This window comes from Hippopotamus amphibius, chromosome 9 (assembly GCF_030028045.1).
Source record: "Hippopotamus amphibius kiboko isolate mHipAmp2 chromosome 9, mHipAmp2.hap2, whole genome shotgun sequence".
NCBI classification, from domain to species: Eukaryota; Metazoa; Chordata; class Mammalia; order Artiodactyla; family Hippopotamidae; genus Hippopotamus; species Hippopotamus amphibius.
Genome location: NC_080194.1, coordinates 37,727,475 through 37,747,276, shown reverse-complemented (window position 1 = coordinate 37,747,276; position 19,802 = coordinate 37,727,475). Strand labels below are relative to the sequence as shown.

General features: G+C 45.2%; 2 protein-coding genes across 4 annotated transcripts in view; both read left to right on the top strand.

The window, feature by feature from the left end:
* Positions 1–120: 120 nt before the first annotated feature.
* TIMM10B (translocase of inner mitochondrial membrane 10B) lies at positions 121–15,741 on the top strand. 3 transcript variants are annotated; one of them, XR_009055450.1, is made up of 4 exons: positions 121–217; positions 421–516; positions 711–1,204; positions 15,665–15,741. XR_009055450.1 is itself a non-coding variant. In XM_057748802.1 (3 exons), exons 1-3 carry the CDS (start codon positions 176–178, stop codon positions 885–887), a joined length of 315 nt encoding a protein of 104 aa, XP_057604785.1. In that variant the 5' UTR covers positions 121–175; the 3' UTR covers positions 888–7,595. The 3 variants fall into 3 exon arrangements, 1 of the variants encoding a protein (XP_057604785.1); XR_009055449.1 differs by lacking the exon at positions 15,665–15,741 and adding an exon at positions 1,481–7,597; XM_057748802.1 differs by lacking the exon at positions 15,665–15,741 and having other exon boundaries at positions 711–7,595.
* Positions 15,714–19,802, top strand: part of DNHD1 (dynein heavy chain domain 1) — a 69,691-nt gene continuing 65,602 nt past the window's right edge. The window contains exon 1 of the mRNA XM_057749355.1: positions 15,714–15,838. Coding sequence (XP_057605338.1) covers positions 15,759–15,838 — 80 coding nt within the window. The 5' untranslated portion in view covers positions 15,714–15,758. The remainder of the gene's footprint in view (positions 15,839–19,802) is intronic.

The window sequence follows — 19,802 nt, the reverse complement described above, 5'->3', positions numbered from 1 at the left end:
GGGCAGAAGAAGCCGGCCACGTCGCAGATTATGAGGGCGGAAGTGACGTTGGCATCTGGGGGCAGGGCGATCCTGGAGCCAACCCCTCTGTCTCTGAGGAGCCACGAGAGGTCACTTCCGGGGCGTTACCGAGGGGCTGCGAGGGAAGTGATGTAGGGCACGCGCCGGCGGCGTGATGGAGCAGCAGCAGCAGCAGCAGCAGCAGCAACTGAGAAACGTGAGTGGGAGCTAAGTCGCTCTAGGGCCATGAGGTCAGCTAGCATCCTTGTCTGCATGGCGCGAACCCCAAAGAGCCAGGCATCTGAGGGATGGGAACGTCGGGCCCTGCGGCGCGGTCCTGGGAGAGCTCGGGCGGCACGGCCTTGAATGGAGATGTGGCCCCCTCTTCGCTGAGTGCCTTGTCCCCCCCCTTGCTCCCAGCTGCGGGACTTCCTGTTGGTCTACAATCGGATGACGGAGCTCTGCTTCCAGCGCTGCGTGCCCAGCCTGCACCACCGAGCTCTGGATGCTGAGGAGGTTAGGTGGGGAATCCAGTAGGGAGATTACCCTAGATGCTCAGTCAACCGTAGACGGCTTCCCTCTCCCGCCACTTCCCCTGCCTCTGGCCCTGGCCTTTCTGTGACCCTCGCCCCTAGGCTGGGGATGGGAAGGAAGGAGACGGACCTGACAGGACACCTTTGGCTTCTACTTCCACCCTGTCTTCCTTCCAGGAGGCCTGTCTGCACAGCTGTGCTGGGAAGCTGATCCATTCCAATCACCGCCTCATGGCCGCTTACGTGCAGCTCATGCCTGCCCTGGTACAGCGCCGCATCGCAGACTACGAGGCTGCCTCAGCTGTGCCAGGTGTTGCCGCTGAACAGTCCGGAACCTCGCCATCAGGCAGCTAGCCGTCCCCACCCTGGAAAGGGAGGCACTGGATGGACCCTCAAATTGAAGAAGCCAGTGGACCTTGGTCTGGGTGCAACCTGAATGTAGAAAGTGAGGAGTTACCTGAGAGCTGGGTACTGTTGCTCCTTTTCCTGGAGCTAATAAACCCACTTTTACTGTTTGCTTTATATTCTGGGCAAGGAAGCTTTGCCCACTTTATTGGCACCATCCTTATTGTTCTGTCAGTTAGTCCTTCAGCCCTGGCAGCAGAGAAATTGCCTTCTGCATGTAGGAGGAAAACCTCAGCATTCTCAGGCACCTGATTAAAGCAACGTCTGTGAGTACAATTTTAAGACTGGTGATAGCAACGAGAAGTTGGTTTCTGCCCAGATGGCAGAACATGGGAACTCTGTATAGCTGTGCGTCTGACTTAAATGGCCCCCTTAGAGATATCTAAGGACAACAGATTAAGAATCCGTAGGGCTTTTAGGCACTACCTCCTGGGAAGTCAGTAGCCCCAGACAGAGATGAAGCCTGTAAGAATTCTGGGGTGTTTTGGAACGTAAACCACTTCTGCAAGTTGTTACTTACTTAATATTTTCTGTCTTCTTAGGATGAGCAGTAAAATCTTTAAACAAAGAAGATCTGTGTGCTTGTCTTCAGGAGCAGTCAGAAAGGGGAAACTTGTGGAACCATATTCTGCAGTACAGTCAGACTTGAGGGATTAAAAACCTGAGGGAGAAGTAGGTGGTGATGGTTATGGAGGGAAAAGGAAGAAAGCCAGATCTTCAGGACTTCTTGAATGTTACCTTAATGTCTCACCGCTTGTCTGTAATCTCCTCATTCTGTGTCTTCCTCTACCCCACATTGTTCCCACTGTGGCTGTTCTGTGGTTTCTAATCCCAGCCTCTCTATTCTTTCCTCATTATTGCCCTCCATGTGGAATTTACCTCTATAGTCAGCAATCCGAATGGCCTGTCACTTCATCCCTGAATTTTCTTACCATTCTTGTGTCCTTTTTGTATCATTTCAGCTGTTTTAACTTTTCTGTTCCTCCATTCACACTGCTAGAGAAAAACAAAGCTGTATAGTGAATGCCATTAAATATTTAAGGTCTCCAACCTCAACCAAGCCCTCATTACCAACAAACAACGTTTTGTGGGTTCCTGGTCTATTTGCTCCCCTAATCACCACGGCAGTTATTTTACACCTTTACTGCTCTCCTTAATCCCCCACCTCACCCTCAACTATTCCCCATCAGGTGATACGTTTCATTTTTAAAATAGAAGTTCTTAGACATTGGCTCCCATAATCATAAAAAAAAAGAAAAGAAAACTTACAACCACCCACAAAGCAGATGCTTTCTCTCCTGTACAGATCAGGACACTGAAATTCTCTAGTAGCAGACCCCATCAGAAAATGCAGGTCTGTCTTGAAAATCCATGTTGTCTTTCAAAATATCTATTGAGCACCCACTTTGTATAGGTTCTGGTCTTGGTATTATCCCCACATAATAGATGAGGAAGAAAGAATTCAGTATGTACCAGAAGCCCACCTTATACACAGTTACCTATTGAGAAATGTGGCTCTAATCAGCTTTTTGCCTCATTAGTCAAAATCTTGAACAGAAAGATTTGTTAAGACCCTTCCTTGATAAAAAAAAAGTTGTTGACCAGGAACTTTCCTACTGAGTGGTTTCATGTCTACCCAATAAAGTCCTCTCCTTGGAAAGTATAAATGCAGGTAAAACAGCTTGTGAACTTTGCAGTTCCCAGAGACAGGAATGGGGACCTGGAATGGGAAGGATTTTTCCATATCAATATTTACATTTATCCTTGCAATAAACTTCCATTATGAAGTATCTGTGTTTCCATGTCATGTAATTAGTAATTGCTGGACAAGGGCTGGGAACACAGATCTGTCTGACTCTAAAGCCTATGTCCTGGGACTTCCCTGGTAGCACCGTAGTTAAGAATCTGCCTGCCAATGTAGGGGACACAGGTTTAATCCCTGGTCTGGGAAGATCCCAGACCAGGATCTGAGACGTGGAGCAACCAAGCCCGTGTGCCACAACTACTGAGCCCGTATGCTGCAACTACTGGAGCCCGTGCTCCGCAACGAGAGAAGCCACTGCACTGAGAAGCCCATGCACCACAGCAAAGAGTAGCTCCTGCTCACCACAACTAGGGAAAGCCTGTGGCAGAAACGAAGACCCAATGCAGCCAAAAATTTAAAAATAAATAATAATAATAAATTTTTGTTAAAAAGCCTATGTCCTTTGAACTTTCAGAGCTTATATTTGCTTGCTCATCTGCAGTCAGTCTTTCCTTAGGCGTGGAAAAACAGGTGTCCCTCGATCTGATCCACCAGTTCCTTAACTTTTCAATCTCTTCTTTCTTCTCTGTTTATAAAATATGTTCAATACTTATGAGAAGAACCTTATTCCTACTATTCGTCTTCCATTGTCACTGAAGTCGCCTTCAGGTCTTACCATAAAGTGTTAGCCATTGGCATAATGAGCGATGTGATGTTTCAAACACAGCACAAGGACAAATGGTGACAAAGCTTCATCCCTTTATCACAAACTCTTGAGAGGGTTGTTCTTGCCATTGTGGCTTCAGAACTTAACTGCCCACTCCTTTGCAAAGTCTAATTCCTTTGAGCCTATTCAACTGTACCACCCTCTCTCATTACTTATCCTCAGTAACTGCCACTCTCCTACTTTCCTCTAAATAGCTAGCCTTTGGTCTTCCTATCCACCCCTTAATACTTTAATGTTACACAGACAGTCCATTCAGTGTTTTTGTCTCTTAGTTGCTTGACCCCATCTCCAGTCATTTCTATTCTGTCTTAGGTACCCTTAGTTATGTCCTGGCCATTGTCACCACCCCAAACTGCTCCATCTTCAAAACATTATTACTTGCATTGTATTCACTGAATGTGTTCCTTCCACTTCGTTTATTGAACTATTCCTTTAGCATTTTTAAAATTTCACTGCAGCATTCAGACCATTGCTTCTACCTTCTCTCCATTGACGCCTTCCTGTCTTTAGATACCTGTCATGCTTAAATTCTAGTCATTCTTTTGTAATAGGCTAAATTTCCTTCCCTCTCATTTCTTTGTTGGACCTGGATAAAATGAAACATTTGTGCCTGCATTTGGACATCTAAAAACTGCCCAAGGAGATCACTACAGAGCAGATTTATATCACTGAACCCATGGTTATCAACTTCAAATAGAACCTCAGCCCCTGTAATCCCACTAGAGTTTTCTAGTCATCTTTCCTGTTCCCTGCAATAACTATTTCAAACCAATATTCTTAAGCCTCTTATTATCCCCACCATTCTGTTCGCTTTCTGCAGGTAACCTTATTTTTGTCTCATAGGCAAAAGTAGAAGCTATCAGTGGGGAGCTCCCGCAACATCTTGCAACTCCAAACTTGGTCACCCATCTACATCTGCATCATTCTGTCCTCTTTCCCTCCTGTCTAAACAGGACAAGCGTCCCTCTTAAGGCCAGTGCCTGTGTCTGTGCACTGAATCCTAGTCCTTCCTTCTTCGGAGATCTCTGACTCTTTCCCACTTTACTAAATTCTTCTCGTCAATGTTTAAGTGTGCCAAAGACTCCCATTACAACAAACAAACCACTTTACCTCACAGGTACCATCCAGTTTTTTTCCACTTTACAGCCAAACTTCTCCAAACAGTGGATACTTTGGTTTTCTCCATTCCCAGTCCTCCACCCACTCTATTTTGACTTCTGTAACCTTTATTCTATTCAGATAGTTCTACCTGAGGTCACCCCACCTCACCAAGTGACCTTCATTTCCCTGAATCCAGTGGTTATTTCCTCAGCTTACTTCACTTCTCAGTGGCATCTGGTACTATTGACTTGTTCCTCATCGACACTCTGGTGTCTGCAATTCCAGTTGTGTTTTTACTGCTACCTCTGGCCACAGCTTCTTAGCCTCCTTTGCAGGCTTACCCGCCTCCAGCCATCAAATCTAAAAGTTTCTCTAGGTCCTGTTCTTTCTCAGTGTAATTCTTCCGGTGTTGTTTTATCCCCACTCTGAGCTTTCGTTGCTGATAACTCAGCTCTCTCCTCTGAGCTACTTGATTGACATCTCCACTTAGGTGTTTCAAGAACATCCCAAATCAACATGTTTCCTCTTAAACTTTCCTCCTATGCCTGGTACTCAACCAGTCATAGAAACTAGAAACCTCACTCATCCCTTCAGTCAGCTGCCAAATCCTATCAGTTTACATTTCTAAAAATCCCTTGCTCTGTCTGCTTCTCTTCATCTTCACAATCTCCCACCAAGATCATTGCAACTCCTGCTTCCTCCCCTGTCCACTTTTGTACCCCTCCAATCTCTTGTCCATTCATTGGCCAGAAGACACAAACTTATGCTTAAAACCTTGCAGTAGCTCCCCATTCTTAGGACTGAACACTGACATTCTACACATGACCTACCACGCCCTGCAAGATCCAGCCCCTGCCTACCTCAGCTTATTCTTGTCAGTAACTGTCAAACACCGGACAGTTAATACTGTTTGTTGAATTGAATCAAATTGAACCACACTTCACTCCTGTATTCTAACCACTCTGACCTTTCAATTCCTCTAACCTGTCATACACTATTCCATCTCAGGGCCTTTGTACCTGCTGTTTCCTGACTTGCAATGCTTTCCCCCCTTACTCTCCCTACGTAATTTCTACTCATTCTTGAGTACTTAGTTCAAATACTATTTCCTCAAATAACTCTTCCCAAACTCCAGCTCCCATAAATGCATATGTTTTGGGCATGTAGCACTTGTACACTTGGTAATTATCAATGTAAATCCCATGAGGTCAGAGTCCTTGTCTGTGTTGCTCACCGTTGTATCCTTATCACAGTGCCTGGCACGTGAAAGTGCTTGATAAATATTTGTTGAATGAGTATCTTTCGGTCTCTTCCTAGCTCAATCAACTCTATATAATGAGAGAAAGGCTTTTTATCAGAAGGGACAGCAATGACTCTGTATTTGACCTTTTGCCAATGATTTAGAGGTGTTTTTCATTCAAACTTACACTTTTTGTATCTTCCCTTAATCAGATGTCAACACTGAAAAGCCTCCACCTGCAGCAAATCATTGAGCTCTTGTTATGAGGGAGGCTGGGAAATGTCAGCTTTATTCTTACCAGTCTTTTACCCAGTTAAAAATTGGAGCTTCTGTTACTAAGGAGGAAGAGGAGATTGGCTATTGGGAGACACTGCCAATCCATTTTCTATACTAACCAAGAGTGATTCATGTAAAATATAAACTTTAACCATGGTGCTCGTCTACTTAATGCCTTCCATGACCTTCAGACTCCTTCGCCTCACAATGGAGGCTTTCTCTGATCAGGTCCCAGATGACCTCTCTGGCCTCATCTTCAGCCAACCTTTGATGATCTTATCCTTGGTTATAAAAGAATCTATTTGCGGTGTTCAGACACATCATGCTAATTCTGGCGTCTTTTTTTCTTTTTCTGGGTATGCCCCCACATTCATCCATATATTTATATATTTCACAAATACTTGAGTGACTGCTTTTACCAACTTGGTTAAGCCCTGCACATACAGAGGTGAACGAGAAAGATGCAATCGTCGTTCTCTTGAAACTTTACGTGGTTATGGTGAAGGTCAATATAGAAGAAGTAATCACAACTGTGATGTATGTCATGAAGAAAAAATGTGCGTTGTAATGAGAGCAGACAGTAGTACTAACTTACCTGTGTGTGGGATGAAGAAATTCCCCGAGGAAGTGATTTTGAAGCTGAGATTAGAGGATGAATTAGAATTAACCAGGCAATAGGCAGGGAGAAGGGCTTCCCTCCTTTCCTTCATGTCTTTGCTTAGATGCCACCTTTTATTAAGGCTTACTCTGATTACCCTATTTAAAACTGCAACCATCCTTCCCTCAGACATTCCTGATCCCCTTTTCTCCCCCGTAGCACTGTCACGTCTCACACACTCTACAGTTTACTCATTTTGTTTGTTATTTATTATTTGTGTCCCCGCCCCCACTAGAGTGTCAGCTCCATAAACAGGAATTTTTGTCAGTGTTATTATTTTGTACACTGATGTAACCAAACATCTAAATTGGTGCCCACACAGTTGATACTCCACAAATACTTGTTGAGAAATGAATTCAAGAGAGAATATTTCCAAAGCAAAGGTCTAGAGCTTGGCTTTAGAGAGAGGAGAATCATCTCTTATTGGTAACAGGAAGAAGTGGGGAATGGATGAGATCAGATCTAAGCAGTTTTTTGATTTGGTTTTGGGAGATTGAGAGTTCCTTTTAAATAGCTTGTGTAACGGTTAGTTTTATGGGTCAGTTTGGCTAGGTTACAGTACCCAGTTATTTTATCAAACATTAATGTTAGAGGCATTGCTGTGATGGTATTTTATAGATGTGGTTAACATCTACAATTAGTTGACTTTAAGTAAAAGAAACTACCCTCAATAGCATGGGTGGGCTTCATCTAATTAATTGAAGGCCTCAAGAGCAAAAACAGATTCCCAGAAAAGAAATTCTGCCTCAAGACTGCAACATTAACTCCTGCTTGGGTTTCTAGCATGTTGACTTGCCCTACAGATTTTAGCCTTCCCAGGCAATTCCTTAAAATCTCTCTCTCTCTCCAAATATATATATATATGGAAGATGCGAAAGTGCAGCAGAAGTTTTGAAATAGTCATTGCACTGTCTCTCTAACTGCTCTCTAATAAACTTACTTTTTGCTTACAAAAAAAAAGAAGTAGTCATTGCACAGAATGAGAGAATGAACTGACAGAAGGAACATAATTAGATCATTGGGTAGTGTTGAAGTTTCAGTAGAGATTACTGAACAGAATTCCCTTTTGGCTTTGTCTGTCTGGAAACCTTTTTTTTTTTTTTTAATTGAAGTATAATTGGTATACATTGTTATATTAGCTTCAGGTATGCTACATGGTGATTTGGCACTTATATACCTTATGAGATGACCACCATGATAAGTCTAGTCCCCATCTGTCACCGTTGAAAGTTATTACCATATTGCAATATTATTGACTATATTCCCTGTGCTGTATATTACATCCCCATAACTTCCTTATTTTATAACTGGAAAAAACTGTTATTTTAAAGCCTAAAACTTGAAGGCCTGCTGTAACTCTTCCTTGCCCTTTCCGGGGAGGATTCTTATTTGCGCCCTCTTGGAACCCTTCTATGTCTTGTTCACCATGACATCCATAGCACTCAGCAGAGTGCCATAAGCAACGACAAAAGCACGTAGCTCACACGGATCCCTTATACCACATGCTTATTATCTACCAGGCTCTAGTCCAAGCGTTTTATGTACGTTAACTCATTTAATTCTCACAGCAACCCTGTACAGTAGGTACTACTATTATCTTCATTTCACAAGAAAAATAAAACTGCAGTAAAATATCCCATGACTGGCAAGTGGTGGAGTCAGGTTTTCAATCCAGGCAGTCTGACTTCCAGAGTCTGTCCTCTTTCTCACTAATGAAGATTGCTATACATTTATTTATGCATTTATTCCACAAATATGTTCTGATCACCTGCTCATGGTGCCTAGCACTAGGGGCTGGGGCTACAGCAGAGAGCAGTCAGAATCTGCCACCATTGAGCTTATACTTCTAGTCAGGGGGAAGAGACAATAAGCAGTTAAGTAAGTATCAATATGAGATGGTAATAAGTGCTATGGAGGAAATTAACGCAGGGTGAGAAGGATAAGGAATGGGGGGAGAGTGTTGCTATTTTATGCTAGGTTGTCAGAGAAGAACTCACTAATGAGGTCTTCTTAAGCAGAAACTTGAAATGTGATTGAGTGGTGCATGCATTGCTAGGTTGTGCCCTTAAGGGTATGGGAATGCCTTCTCCTACTCTTCCCCGCCTCTTACTACGTGGGATGTGGCCCAACACACATGGTGGTGAACTGCCTTGGACCTTGAAGACAAGGACCACTTCCTTGGAGAAGGCAGAACTAAAAGGCTGCCATATTAGTCCTGGAGTACTTATTCTTGGACAGTTATATGAGAGAAAAATAAGTTTCTATCAAGTTTAAGCCATTGTATTTTGGGGGTCTTTTTGTTATTACAACATATGTGTAGTAGACAGAATGTTAACATGGTGCCCAAGATTTCCTGCCCCCTGTACACAGCCTGTATAATCCCTAGGACTGTGAATATGACAGATTTTACCTCTGCGATTAGGTTGTATTATATGACACACTTGACTATAAGAAAGGGAGATGATCTGGGTGGGCCTGGCTTAACCACATGAACTTTTTAAAAGCAGGGAGTTTTCTCTGGCTGGTTGCAGAAGAGAATGTCAGAAAGATTTGAGACATGAGAAAGATTTGAGGCACTGTTGCTGATTTGAAGATGAAGGTACCATATGACAAGGAGGATGGGTGGCCTCTAGGGCCTGAGAGTGGCCCCTAACTGATGCCCAGGAGGAACCTTAGTCCCACAACCACAAGAAACCAAATCCTGCCAACAAGAGTGCGCTTAGAGGAGGATTTTCCCCCAGAGCCTCCAGACAAAAACTCAGCCCAGCCAGCCTCAATTTCAGGCTTATGATATCCTGAGCAGGTACCCAGTCAGGCCATTGCTGGGCATCAGTGTACAGAACTGTGAGATACTAAATGGGTGTTGTTTTTAAGCTGCTTAGATTGTAGCAGTTGGTTACACAGCCACAGAACACCTGTCTGTCTCCTAAATGAACCATAAGCAGGGATGAACTGTACGAAGGCTCTGGAGTGGGAGCATGCTCAGTGTGACCCAGGCACAGAGGAGTGGTGTGAATAGGGATAGAAGGACAAAAAGTCACAGAGGTAGCAGCCAGCTGATGAGATAGTAAATTGTAGGCGATATAGGACTTTGGCTTTCCTGAGGGAATGAGATGATAAGGCATTAGTGAGTTTTGAGCAGAGGAGTGATAGGATCTGCCTGTATTTGAAAAAGGTCACTGGCTGCTTTGAAAAGAGCGGATTGTAGGAGCAAGGTTGGAATAAAAGAGACCAGTTAGAAGGCTGTGGAATAATCTAGGTGAGAGGTGATAGTGGCCTAGACCAAGGTTTAGCTCTTGGGGAAGTGAGAAATAGTTGGATTTTGGATATATTTCGAAGCTATAGCTTAACAAAATTTGCTAAAGGATTAAACATGGAATGTGTGCAGGGGGGAGTGGGGGGAAGGGAGAGTCAAAGGAGACTCAATATTGACCCAAGCAGCTGGAAAAATGGACTTGCTATTTACTGAGATGGGGAAGACTGTGAAAGGCACAGGTTTATTTGGGAAGGAGGCAGTTAGGAGTCTGGATTTGGACACTTTAGGTTTGGGATTCTTATCAGATATCAAAAGCAGAGGTGGGACTACCACGTGCTGAATTTCTATTTATTTTAATCATTCAGGCGTTCCCCCCACCTCCAGCCCCTGTTCTGAGATCCCTGTGATCAAGGAGTTTGTCTTATTTGTTTTCTTTGCAGGGGGTGAGATGAGCTAGGTGGATACGTGCGAGGGTGTGTTGGTGGAAGGGGTCCCAAAGACATAGCTTGTTGCTGCCCGTGGCAGCTCACAGGCTCAGTAATAGATAGACAGGCACATGGGTTATACCTGCCCACGACGCCCGCAGGATTGGTACACGTAGCTTTGTCCATACCCAACCCGGCAGACCACCTGCTCCCGAGGCCTGCGGGCAGCCAGCAGGTTTGCTCTGGGCCCGGCCCCTCCCTCCGGCCCCGCCCCTCGGCCCCGCCCCTTTCTGGCCTCGCGCAGTCCTGTAACTGTTCTAACAGCTGGGAGGTTATGCGGCTGCGGGTGAGTCTGCTGCTGGGGATCAGCTTCCTTTCGCTGCGCTCCCCGCCCTCCCCCCCCAACACACCCACTCTCACTGCTGTCCCCAGGAATGTCCCCTTCTCCCACTCTCCCACGGATCCTCCTCCCCTCTCTCCCCTTCTTTTCCTCCTCGTTTCTTCCTCCTCCTTCCAGCCCGGCCCTCCGCCCTACCCCGCGCCGCCCTCCATCCAACCAAGTAGTTCGCTCTACCCACTCCTCTGCTTTCTGTCCCCGACACATCCCTCAGCCCACGGGCAAATGGGACTGGGGCTTTGCTGCCTCTGAGTAACGACCTGTTCCTCCCCTTCAGGCCATCGCCAGGCTGCAATCCCAGTGACAGTTGCCTGCTGTTCTGAGGTCCTCCGCGCTGTCCTCTTGGTGTGTGTGGCTACAGGTGATCCCACATGTGTGCCAGTCTTTGTGTGGGGGTGGCTGTGAATAGAGTGAGCCTGTGCCTGGGACCCAAGTCTAAATTCATCCATTTCTCCAGCAGGCGCGTCCCCATGAAACGTCACCAGCAGATTCCGCTCTCTTCCCTTCCCTTGCCTCCTGTGCCCCTTAGGCCAGGTGAGGGGACAGTGTCCTGGGCGGTGGGAAGGGACTTTTGTGCAGGGAGGGCCCTACCTCTGTCCTGGGCCTGGTTTTCACCATTCTTTGGGGGAAGCTGTGGGGTGGTCTGAGGGTCTCAAGAAAGGCCCTCTGCTGGTCTGGCTCTGCCCTGCAGTTCCATCCGTTTCCCTGTCCTAAGTCCCTCCCTTCCCCTTTCTCCCAATCCCTTCCACCCTGCCCAGAGCTTAAGCCCCCTTCTCTTGCCCTCTCTTGTGCTGGGCCAAGCAGGTGAGATCCAGCAACCAAGAGTCTGGAACTGGCAGTCGGATCCTGAGCAGTGGGCAGGGACAATCCGACAGCAGCTGAATGCCTGGCTCCTCTTGGTCTCGGATGAAGAGGCTTCATCTAAAGCCCTTGAATCCCGGCATTCTGTAGGTGTCCTAGACAAAGCAGAGCAGCCCTGGGTCTGTCAGGGAAAACAGAGGCAGGCCCTGAAGGCAGTGACTCGGTCAGAGCGGCCTACAGTGCTGGAGCTCCTGGTAGCTGAGCTCCAAACTCTGTTCTCAGCAGTGCTGCAGGACGGCAGCTCTGCAGCTTGGTACTACCTGTATGCAGTGCTGGGTCTGCTGCCTCCATATCGTGTGCTGCTTGTTGGGCGCCTTGATTTGCTGCCTTTCCTGGAGCGGCTGTACCACTGGGCACCCTGGGTCCGGGCCCAGCTCCAGCTGGACCTGATAGGTGCCATAGACCAGGCCTTTCCCCGAGACACCTCTTTGTTAGAGGACACCTCCCATGTTGACTGCTACCCCCAGAAGCAGAGGTTCCATCCCGGGCCCCCACACCCAGCCTGCCCTTTTGTGCAGGCCCGGTGGGGAGGGCAGCAAGTAGAGGAGGAGTTGGCCACATGGCTGCGACCATTGACACTGCCTGAGCTACAGCACAGCCTGGGTATCGTTGGCGCTGAAGTGGCCCTGGAAGAGACCCACTGGCTACATGGTCTCAGGCTCCTTCCCCTGGCACTGGCGACGGACATCCCTGTACAGGATGAGAGCAGTGACACCGATAATGCAGGGGAGGAGCCTTCTGGAAGAAGAGAGACTAAGTAAGTGCGGGACCTAGTCTGGGACTTTGAGCAAAGGAGGGAAAGAACACTCTTCCTTTCTGTCTGCAAAATAAACCCGGTGGTCTCAGTGTTAATCCCCATAGGGAAATGCAGAAATTAATGAAATCAAAAGTCAACCACAAGGAAGCCAAAGCTTCAGAATATAGCTTGAGTTTCCAGAGTTTCTAGACTTCTTTTTCATATAGTGCTTAGTTGTTTTTCTCACTTGTTCGTAATCCCTGAGTCCTGCCTCTGGGCCCACCTAGTGGGTGCTGGCTGCTCAATCCTGGTCCTTCCCTTGGGATGCCCTCAGGTGAGTACTTGTCTGAGGGCCCTTTCCCACCATGTCTGTGTGAGCTAAGCCAGCTCCAAGGCAGATTACAGTTGGCAGCACTGACAGGACTTTCATTCTGACCCTCCCGGAGTCTTCTTCCTGCACTGCGAATGAGGGAATCCTGGCCCCTAGAGCGATGATTTTCTCCCCAATCTGGCTCTCATTGCTCTCTTCAGGGTTTCAGAATGTCTACAGAGACCCCCTCTTCTGAGAGGTCTCTAACTCTAGTCTTGGAATTTCTCCCTGTCCTCTGGCCAGCTTGTCTGGGACACATTCACTGTCTGGGAAGAAAGGTAGTTTTACCTTTAATCAAGCGTGGCTCTCAATTTTTGCTCTAAGTTTATGGCTGGGTCAAGTTTTTCCTGAAGCCCTAGAGCCTTACTGGCAAAGAGATAGGCAGGATCCTGGGGCCCTGATGGCAGGTGGCCGGTGCCCACAGTATATGTATGCCTTAGTAACCCCAGCCGACTCTTCTTTTTCAAAGATCTGCCCTGTGCCCTGAGTATAAGTCCCCTTTCCTGGGGGAACCTAACTTGAGTGAGAATGGGCTGAGATGTTGGCAAGAAGTCAAGTTTTTTGTCCTCTGTTTGGAGCTGGCGGTAAACCTCTGAGGCCTAGCTAATGTGGCTTAATGTGCACCATGTTCCCCAGGACTGGCCTCCCAGGCATTCACACATTCAAGAAGTATTATTGGATATCTAATATATATCAGGAACTGCTAGATGCTGAAGACACAGAAGTGATAAGATAGACTCAATCTCTTCCTTGGGGTTTTACAGCTTAGTTAAGGGAGATAGATGATAAGTAAGTTGATTTAAGTAAAATATCATTACAATTTGTGTTGTGTTATAAAATCAAAGAACGTTGCCTTTCCCCTGGCTGCTCCTCTGGCGGATGTGTGTGTGTGTGTGTGTGTGTGTGTACACATCAGAGTTAGGGGAAAGCACATCAGAGGAGTTTGGGTTTAGATTAGGGTTAACAAAATATCTTGAAGGTCAGGAGGTGAAATAAAGAGGGAAGTTTCAAGGAGGAGGGAGCAGTCAGTAGTGTTAAATGCTACTGAGGGAAGTAAGGAAAATCTGAAAAATATTCACTGAATTTAGCAGTAAGGCAGAGGTTGGTGAGAGCAGTTTCAGTGGAGTTTTGTGAGGAGGGAGGCAGGTTGTAGTGCGTTCAGGAGTGAATGGAAGGTGAAGAAGTGGAAGTCACGTCTTATTCTTCTTTCATGAAGCTTGGCTTGAAAGGGAAAGAGAGATTAGGACAGCAGATTGAAAGAATAGTGGTGTCTGAGTAGGACTCTTAAAAAAATGGAGCGACGTTTACAGCCCTTAAGACAGTGCTTAAGAAGTAATTCCTCAATAAATATTAGTAGAGTGAATGAATAAATATAGGCTAACAGTCGAAGAAGAAGAGATTGAAAATATATCATGCAGGGAACTTCCCTGGCAGTCCAGTGGTTAAGGCTTTGCCTTCCAGTGCAGTGGGTAAGGATTCGATCCCTGGTCGTGGAGCTAAGATCCCACATGCGTCAGGGCCAAAAACCGAAACATAAAACAGAAGCAGAATTGTAACAAATTCAATAAAGACTTTAAAAAAAATGGTCCACATAAAAAAAAAATCTTAAAAAAAAAATACATCATGAAGAGGGGATAAGAGCACAAATGGAGGAATTAGCCTTGCAGAGAAGAAAGTCACTCCTTCCTTTCAAATTTGCAGACAAGATCAGGATGGACAGATAAATATGTGGATGGACAGATAAATATGTGGAAAGGCAGCTGAACTTGAGGGAGTTATTTCATGGCTGAGAGCCTCGGTTTTCCCTGGGCAGGGATGGAGGCAGGGAAGGGGACTGGGAGCCCGGCAGGGCTGGGCATGGGTGGGGGGGTGGGTATGTGGAGGCCTGGAATAGCAGCTGAGGAGATTCCAAGGGGTAGCTGCCCGAGGACTTATACTAAGACATCAAGCAGAGTGAGCCCACGGATGAGACTGGACACCAGGAGTCTATAGAGGAGCTGATATTCCTGGTTCTGAGATCTGAACCTACTTAGATCATATAGCACTTCAATTATTGAGGAAATGAACCTTTAATAGCAATTACACCATTAAGATGTCCTGATCTAATGTCAAAATCATAAACCCTACTGTTGAGGTGAACTTTAGAATAGCATTGCATTGTATCCCTAGGGTAACTTGTTCTGTTGATCTAGATTTGGGTATACTTTGACTAAGTCTAATTATTCAGAGGGTTTTGGGTTTGTTTTATTTTTGTGCTTTGAGTTCACTCTAACCAAAATTATTAGTCCAGGTAATTGACTTTTGGCTTCTTGAATAATTAATTTTAATACCAATTTTATTGACTGGTACGACGGAAGGGTGAGAAGATTGATGGTACTGGTGCAGGTTTGAGGGGGCTGAAGGAGGCATCATAGGATCCCGGCTGGGAAGAGATGGATGTGAAGCTGGAAGCTGGGTGATGACGGAGGAAGAGCAAGAAAGAATCACAAGCATGGAGATCATGCAGTTTTGTAAAGCAGGTATAATGGGGGCAAAGATAGGAGATCTAGAAGGTTAGGAAGGTTGCCAGAGAGAAGAAATCTAGGACCATGGGCTTGCAAGGTGATGAGTTGGGACAGCAAAGTGTTCCCATTACTTTTACTCAGTATTATGTAACACTGACGTCATAGCAATCACAATCCAGAATGATTATTCACTTATCAGAAAGGGAGGGGTTGTTCACACCCAGGTCTGTATGAATATAGTTGCCTGACTGTATCACCTCATGGACTGCATTTGCTCAGTATGTGAACCTTTGGGTATAGATGGTTGACAGGCTCTGGCAAGGCCACATCAGGTCCTCTCAGGCACCTGATCTAATTCCTTCATTCACTGGCCGACAGCGGCCACCTGACGGCTCTGCTCTGCCTCTTCTCTCCTGATTTTTTATCACAAGGTCTCATCGTGACTTGGAAGTTCCTGGGGAGAAGACCTTCCAAAAAAGAAGCACTGGCTTCTTACCGCAGACTTCCCTCCTGGGTGGCCAGATAATGACCGTTATGAAGACGGAGAGATACCTGAAGAAGATCCACTTCCTCTATCTCAACGTGGCTCCCAGCCGCTACTTTCGGTGAGAGCCTATGCCCAGACCCCTGTCCTGCTCCTCCTGCTTGCTGACTGCCTCCGGTGCTATCTTCCCCTCCTCCTCTCCAGACCCGTCCCTCTATCTTTCCCTTCTTCCCTCCCATTTCTCCTCTGTCTCCCGGTTTCCCTCCTCCTTCCCTCCTCCTCAGCCTCCTCTCCACTCTTCACCTCCTCTTGCTCCCCTTTGGTCTCATAGCTTTTTGTCTTAGTCATTCTTTTCTACTTTTTTCTTTGTCTTCTTTATTCTGTCCTAGAATGACAGAAACATTTGGTCATCGCCTCAGAAGGGAGTTTAATGGTAATCTCTTCTAACTCCAATGCAAGAATCCACGTGTTTGTTTAAATCTTTACAGTGTCAGGGAAGCTTTGTATTTCACAAGGCATCCTGTTCCATAGACTACGTTCCTTTAACGTCTACCTTTTGGTCGTAGTTTTATTTCTTTTTTTTTTTTCATGGATTGAAAGATTCAATTTTCATTGTTTTTATTGTTTTTTTTAATCAATATTTAAAAAATTGATGTATAGTTGACTTACAATGTGGGTTACTTTCTACTGTACAACAAAGTGATTCAGTTATGCATACATATACTAATATATATAAGTATGTATATACACACACATTCTTTTTTTTTTTAACTTTTTATTTTTTTATTTTTTACAGTAAACTGCATATATTTAGAGTGTACAATTTGGTATCCCAATCTCCCAATTCATTCCCGCCCCCCAACCCTCCCCGCTTTCCCCACTTGGTGTCCATATGTTGGTTCTCTACATCTGTGTCTCTATTTCTGCCTTGCAAACTGGTTGATTTGTACCATTTTTCTATAGTCCACATATATGTGATAATATACAATATTTGTTTTTCTCTTTCTGGCTCACTTCACTCTGTATGACAGTCTCTAGGTCCATCCATGTCTCTAAAAATGTCTCAGTTTCATGGCTCTTTACAGCTGAGTAATATTCCTTTGTATGTATGTACCACACCTTCGTTATTTCTTTACTGTAAAAACAAGTCTCCTTCCATATGACTTGAGAGGCATTCATTCATTTTCTTCCATTAGATCCAAATCTTAGTATTTTTAAAAGCTCTATTCAAGTCTCTTCCCAGAAATAACAATTACCATTAATCAAGCTTTTCTATATACATGTGTCATTTAATCCCCACCTACCAGGTAGATGCCATTATTATGTCCATATATGAGATGAATAGACTGATGTATAAAGAGGTTAAGTAACTTGTCCAAGACCACACAGTAAGTGGTAGAAATAGGACTTCAACCTAGGACTGTCTTAACTCAAAAGTCCACACTCTTAAGCAGTATCTGATACCCACTCCCAGGGAGCCTATATTTCCTGCATACACTGACCTCTTTCTCCTGAACTTAGGTGGCACTAATGAGCTGTACCATCCATTGATTTACTGATCAATTCATTTAACAAAAGTTCACTGAGAGCATTGTGCCAGTTATTAAGCAATTGTCTCTTGGCACCAGTTCTGCTCTTCTCTCCCTGCTTTGTAATACTGGGGCTGGAACTCTGCAAACTTCATTTCTCGTTTTTCAGCTAGCTTTCTGTTAGGTTTGGTTAATAGGGTATTCTGGAAAGAGACTGGACAGCAGGATAAGAGGAGAAGAGACTTTGTCCTTCCTTTGCTTGCTTTTCGTGTCATTGCCCCAGAAATGGTCCTTAACTCTAGCAGCAGGCAGTTTCTGAATCAGTCTCTTCCTGACCCTGAGAGGGACCAACGCCAGCTGGGTAGCACCTTCCTATCAGAGTTCCGAGTTACAACTCTGCAAGGCCCCTCCTCCAAACTCCTTAGATACTAGTAGCAGCCAGGCAGCATCTCCTTCTTAGAGAAACCTCTTCCTTTTGCTCCTCTAGTTCTAGGGCTGGCATCCGTTTCCTGCAGTTATTGTCTCTGCATTTAGTATTCCCTTTTTGCTCTTTAGGTGTCCTCTGACACCTTTCCTAAAACACGTTTTCTCTATTAAATGCACTTTGTTGAAATGCCTAATGCAGTTTCTGTTTTCCTGACTGCTCTCTGATATAGTACTTGATATCATGAGTGGTCCCAAGAAACGATCCTCAAATATGGGATTCTGATATTGGTTTGGTAATGTCCTTGGCCTGGGACAGTACCAGCTCCTTGCTAATGGGAAATAGTATACTCGTAATCCATGACCTGTAGTGGCATCACAATTAATTAAATTGTCATTGTGGTTGAAAGTGATGAATTACGTACTGACACCTAGTGGCTGCTACACTTGACTGTCCGGCAGTAGCGATAGTGATGGTAGCAGTGTTGAATGCGATGCCTGTTGACCATGGTGGAGAGCCTATAGAAAGAAAATTACAAGCTTAGGGCTTTCAACTATCAGCTCAGTCACAATCAGAGAAGTAGCACAGTCAAAGATAATTAGGCACAGAGAGAGACAAGAAACCACAAGCAAGAGAACTAAAAGGGCAGTGAATAATTACAGGGCCAACATCTGTCAAAGAAGGAGCCCAGTGAAGTGAGTTTCGCACTTGGTGCTGCATTTCCCCAGAGATTCCAGTAGAGGCAATAGTGTGTCAGTTTTACTATATGCTCCTGAAAGAGAAGAGGTGCTGAGCTTTCAACAGACTCAGAAAGCTAAACAGTAGAAGCTATAGCTGGGGGCCCACACCAAGGAGGGAGGTGTTTTCTGGTTCAACCTGTGTTGTAACCAGGGTCCCAACTGGAAGCCGGGGGGATTTAATTTGTGGGTTCTCTGATGATTTTCATATTTTATCCAGATACTTTGCCCAGTTTTTCTAGTTGTTCTCAAGTGGGAATGTTGGTTTTTGTTTCACTTTATTTTTTTGCCATGTAACATATTTCTTTCAGTGTATTTGCATTTATCAAAATTTTCTTGTATTTGTCCTAGATTTTTTTTGGGGGGGGGAAGGGTGGACACCACGTGACTTGCAGGATCTCAGTTCCCTGACCAGGGACTGAACCTGGGCCACAGCAGTGAAAGCCCGGAATCCTAACCACTAGGCCACCAGGGAACTCCCTATCCTAGATTTTGATGTATACTTAGGGAAGAATATATTCCTTCACCTCCTTGGAGTCTTTGCTCAGCTCTCCCTGACTCCTGGCCCTGTGCAGGAAGAGTAGCCTTCTTTAAGAAGGCCACAGGGGAAGGAGTGTCCCCTTGGGAAGTCAGGCCTCAGTTAGGGGAGGTAGCCATCCTGTGGGAAGCCAGATGACCCAGTGGTTAAGAGAGGGGGCTTGAATCAGGTAGATTTGGTTTTTAAATCCTGTATTCTTTCCTTAACTGCCTTGTGCAAAGTTATGACTTTTCTTTGTTCGGTTTTCTCATCTGTAATTTGGGGGTAATAGTACTTGAGAAGATCTAGTCACTTTGTCAGAAATGAAATAAAGTTTTTATATGACTTAGTGAGTCAAGTTTGACTTGACTAGTTTATTCTGGTATCCATGTAAATGCTCTTGAGTCATTTGCTTAATAATGTATGTGTGTGAGAGAGAGAGAGAAGGGCCATTTCATCTTTTAGGCATTATATGCATGGGGCCTGGGACACACGGATTTAAAGGGCTTAAAAATATATTTAGTGCTTAAAATATTACTGGTTCCAAGTTATGAAAAGAAAACTGTAAGATAAAAATTAATAAATGCTTGAAACTTCCCTGTTGGTCCAGTGGTTAAGAAACCACCTTCCAATGCAGGGGACGTGATTTTGATCTCTGGTTGGGGAACTAAGATCCCACTTGTTGTGGTGCAACTAAGCCCGTGCTCCACAAGTACTGAGCACATGGGCCACAACTAGAGAGTCTGAGTGCTGCAACTACAGGCCCATGAGCTCTGGAGCCCTCATGCCACAACTACAGAGCGGAGCATCCACATGTCACAACAAGGGTCCCACCTGCCACAACTAAGACCTGACAGTCCTAATTAAAATAAATAATA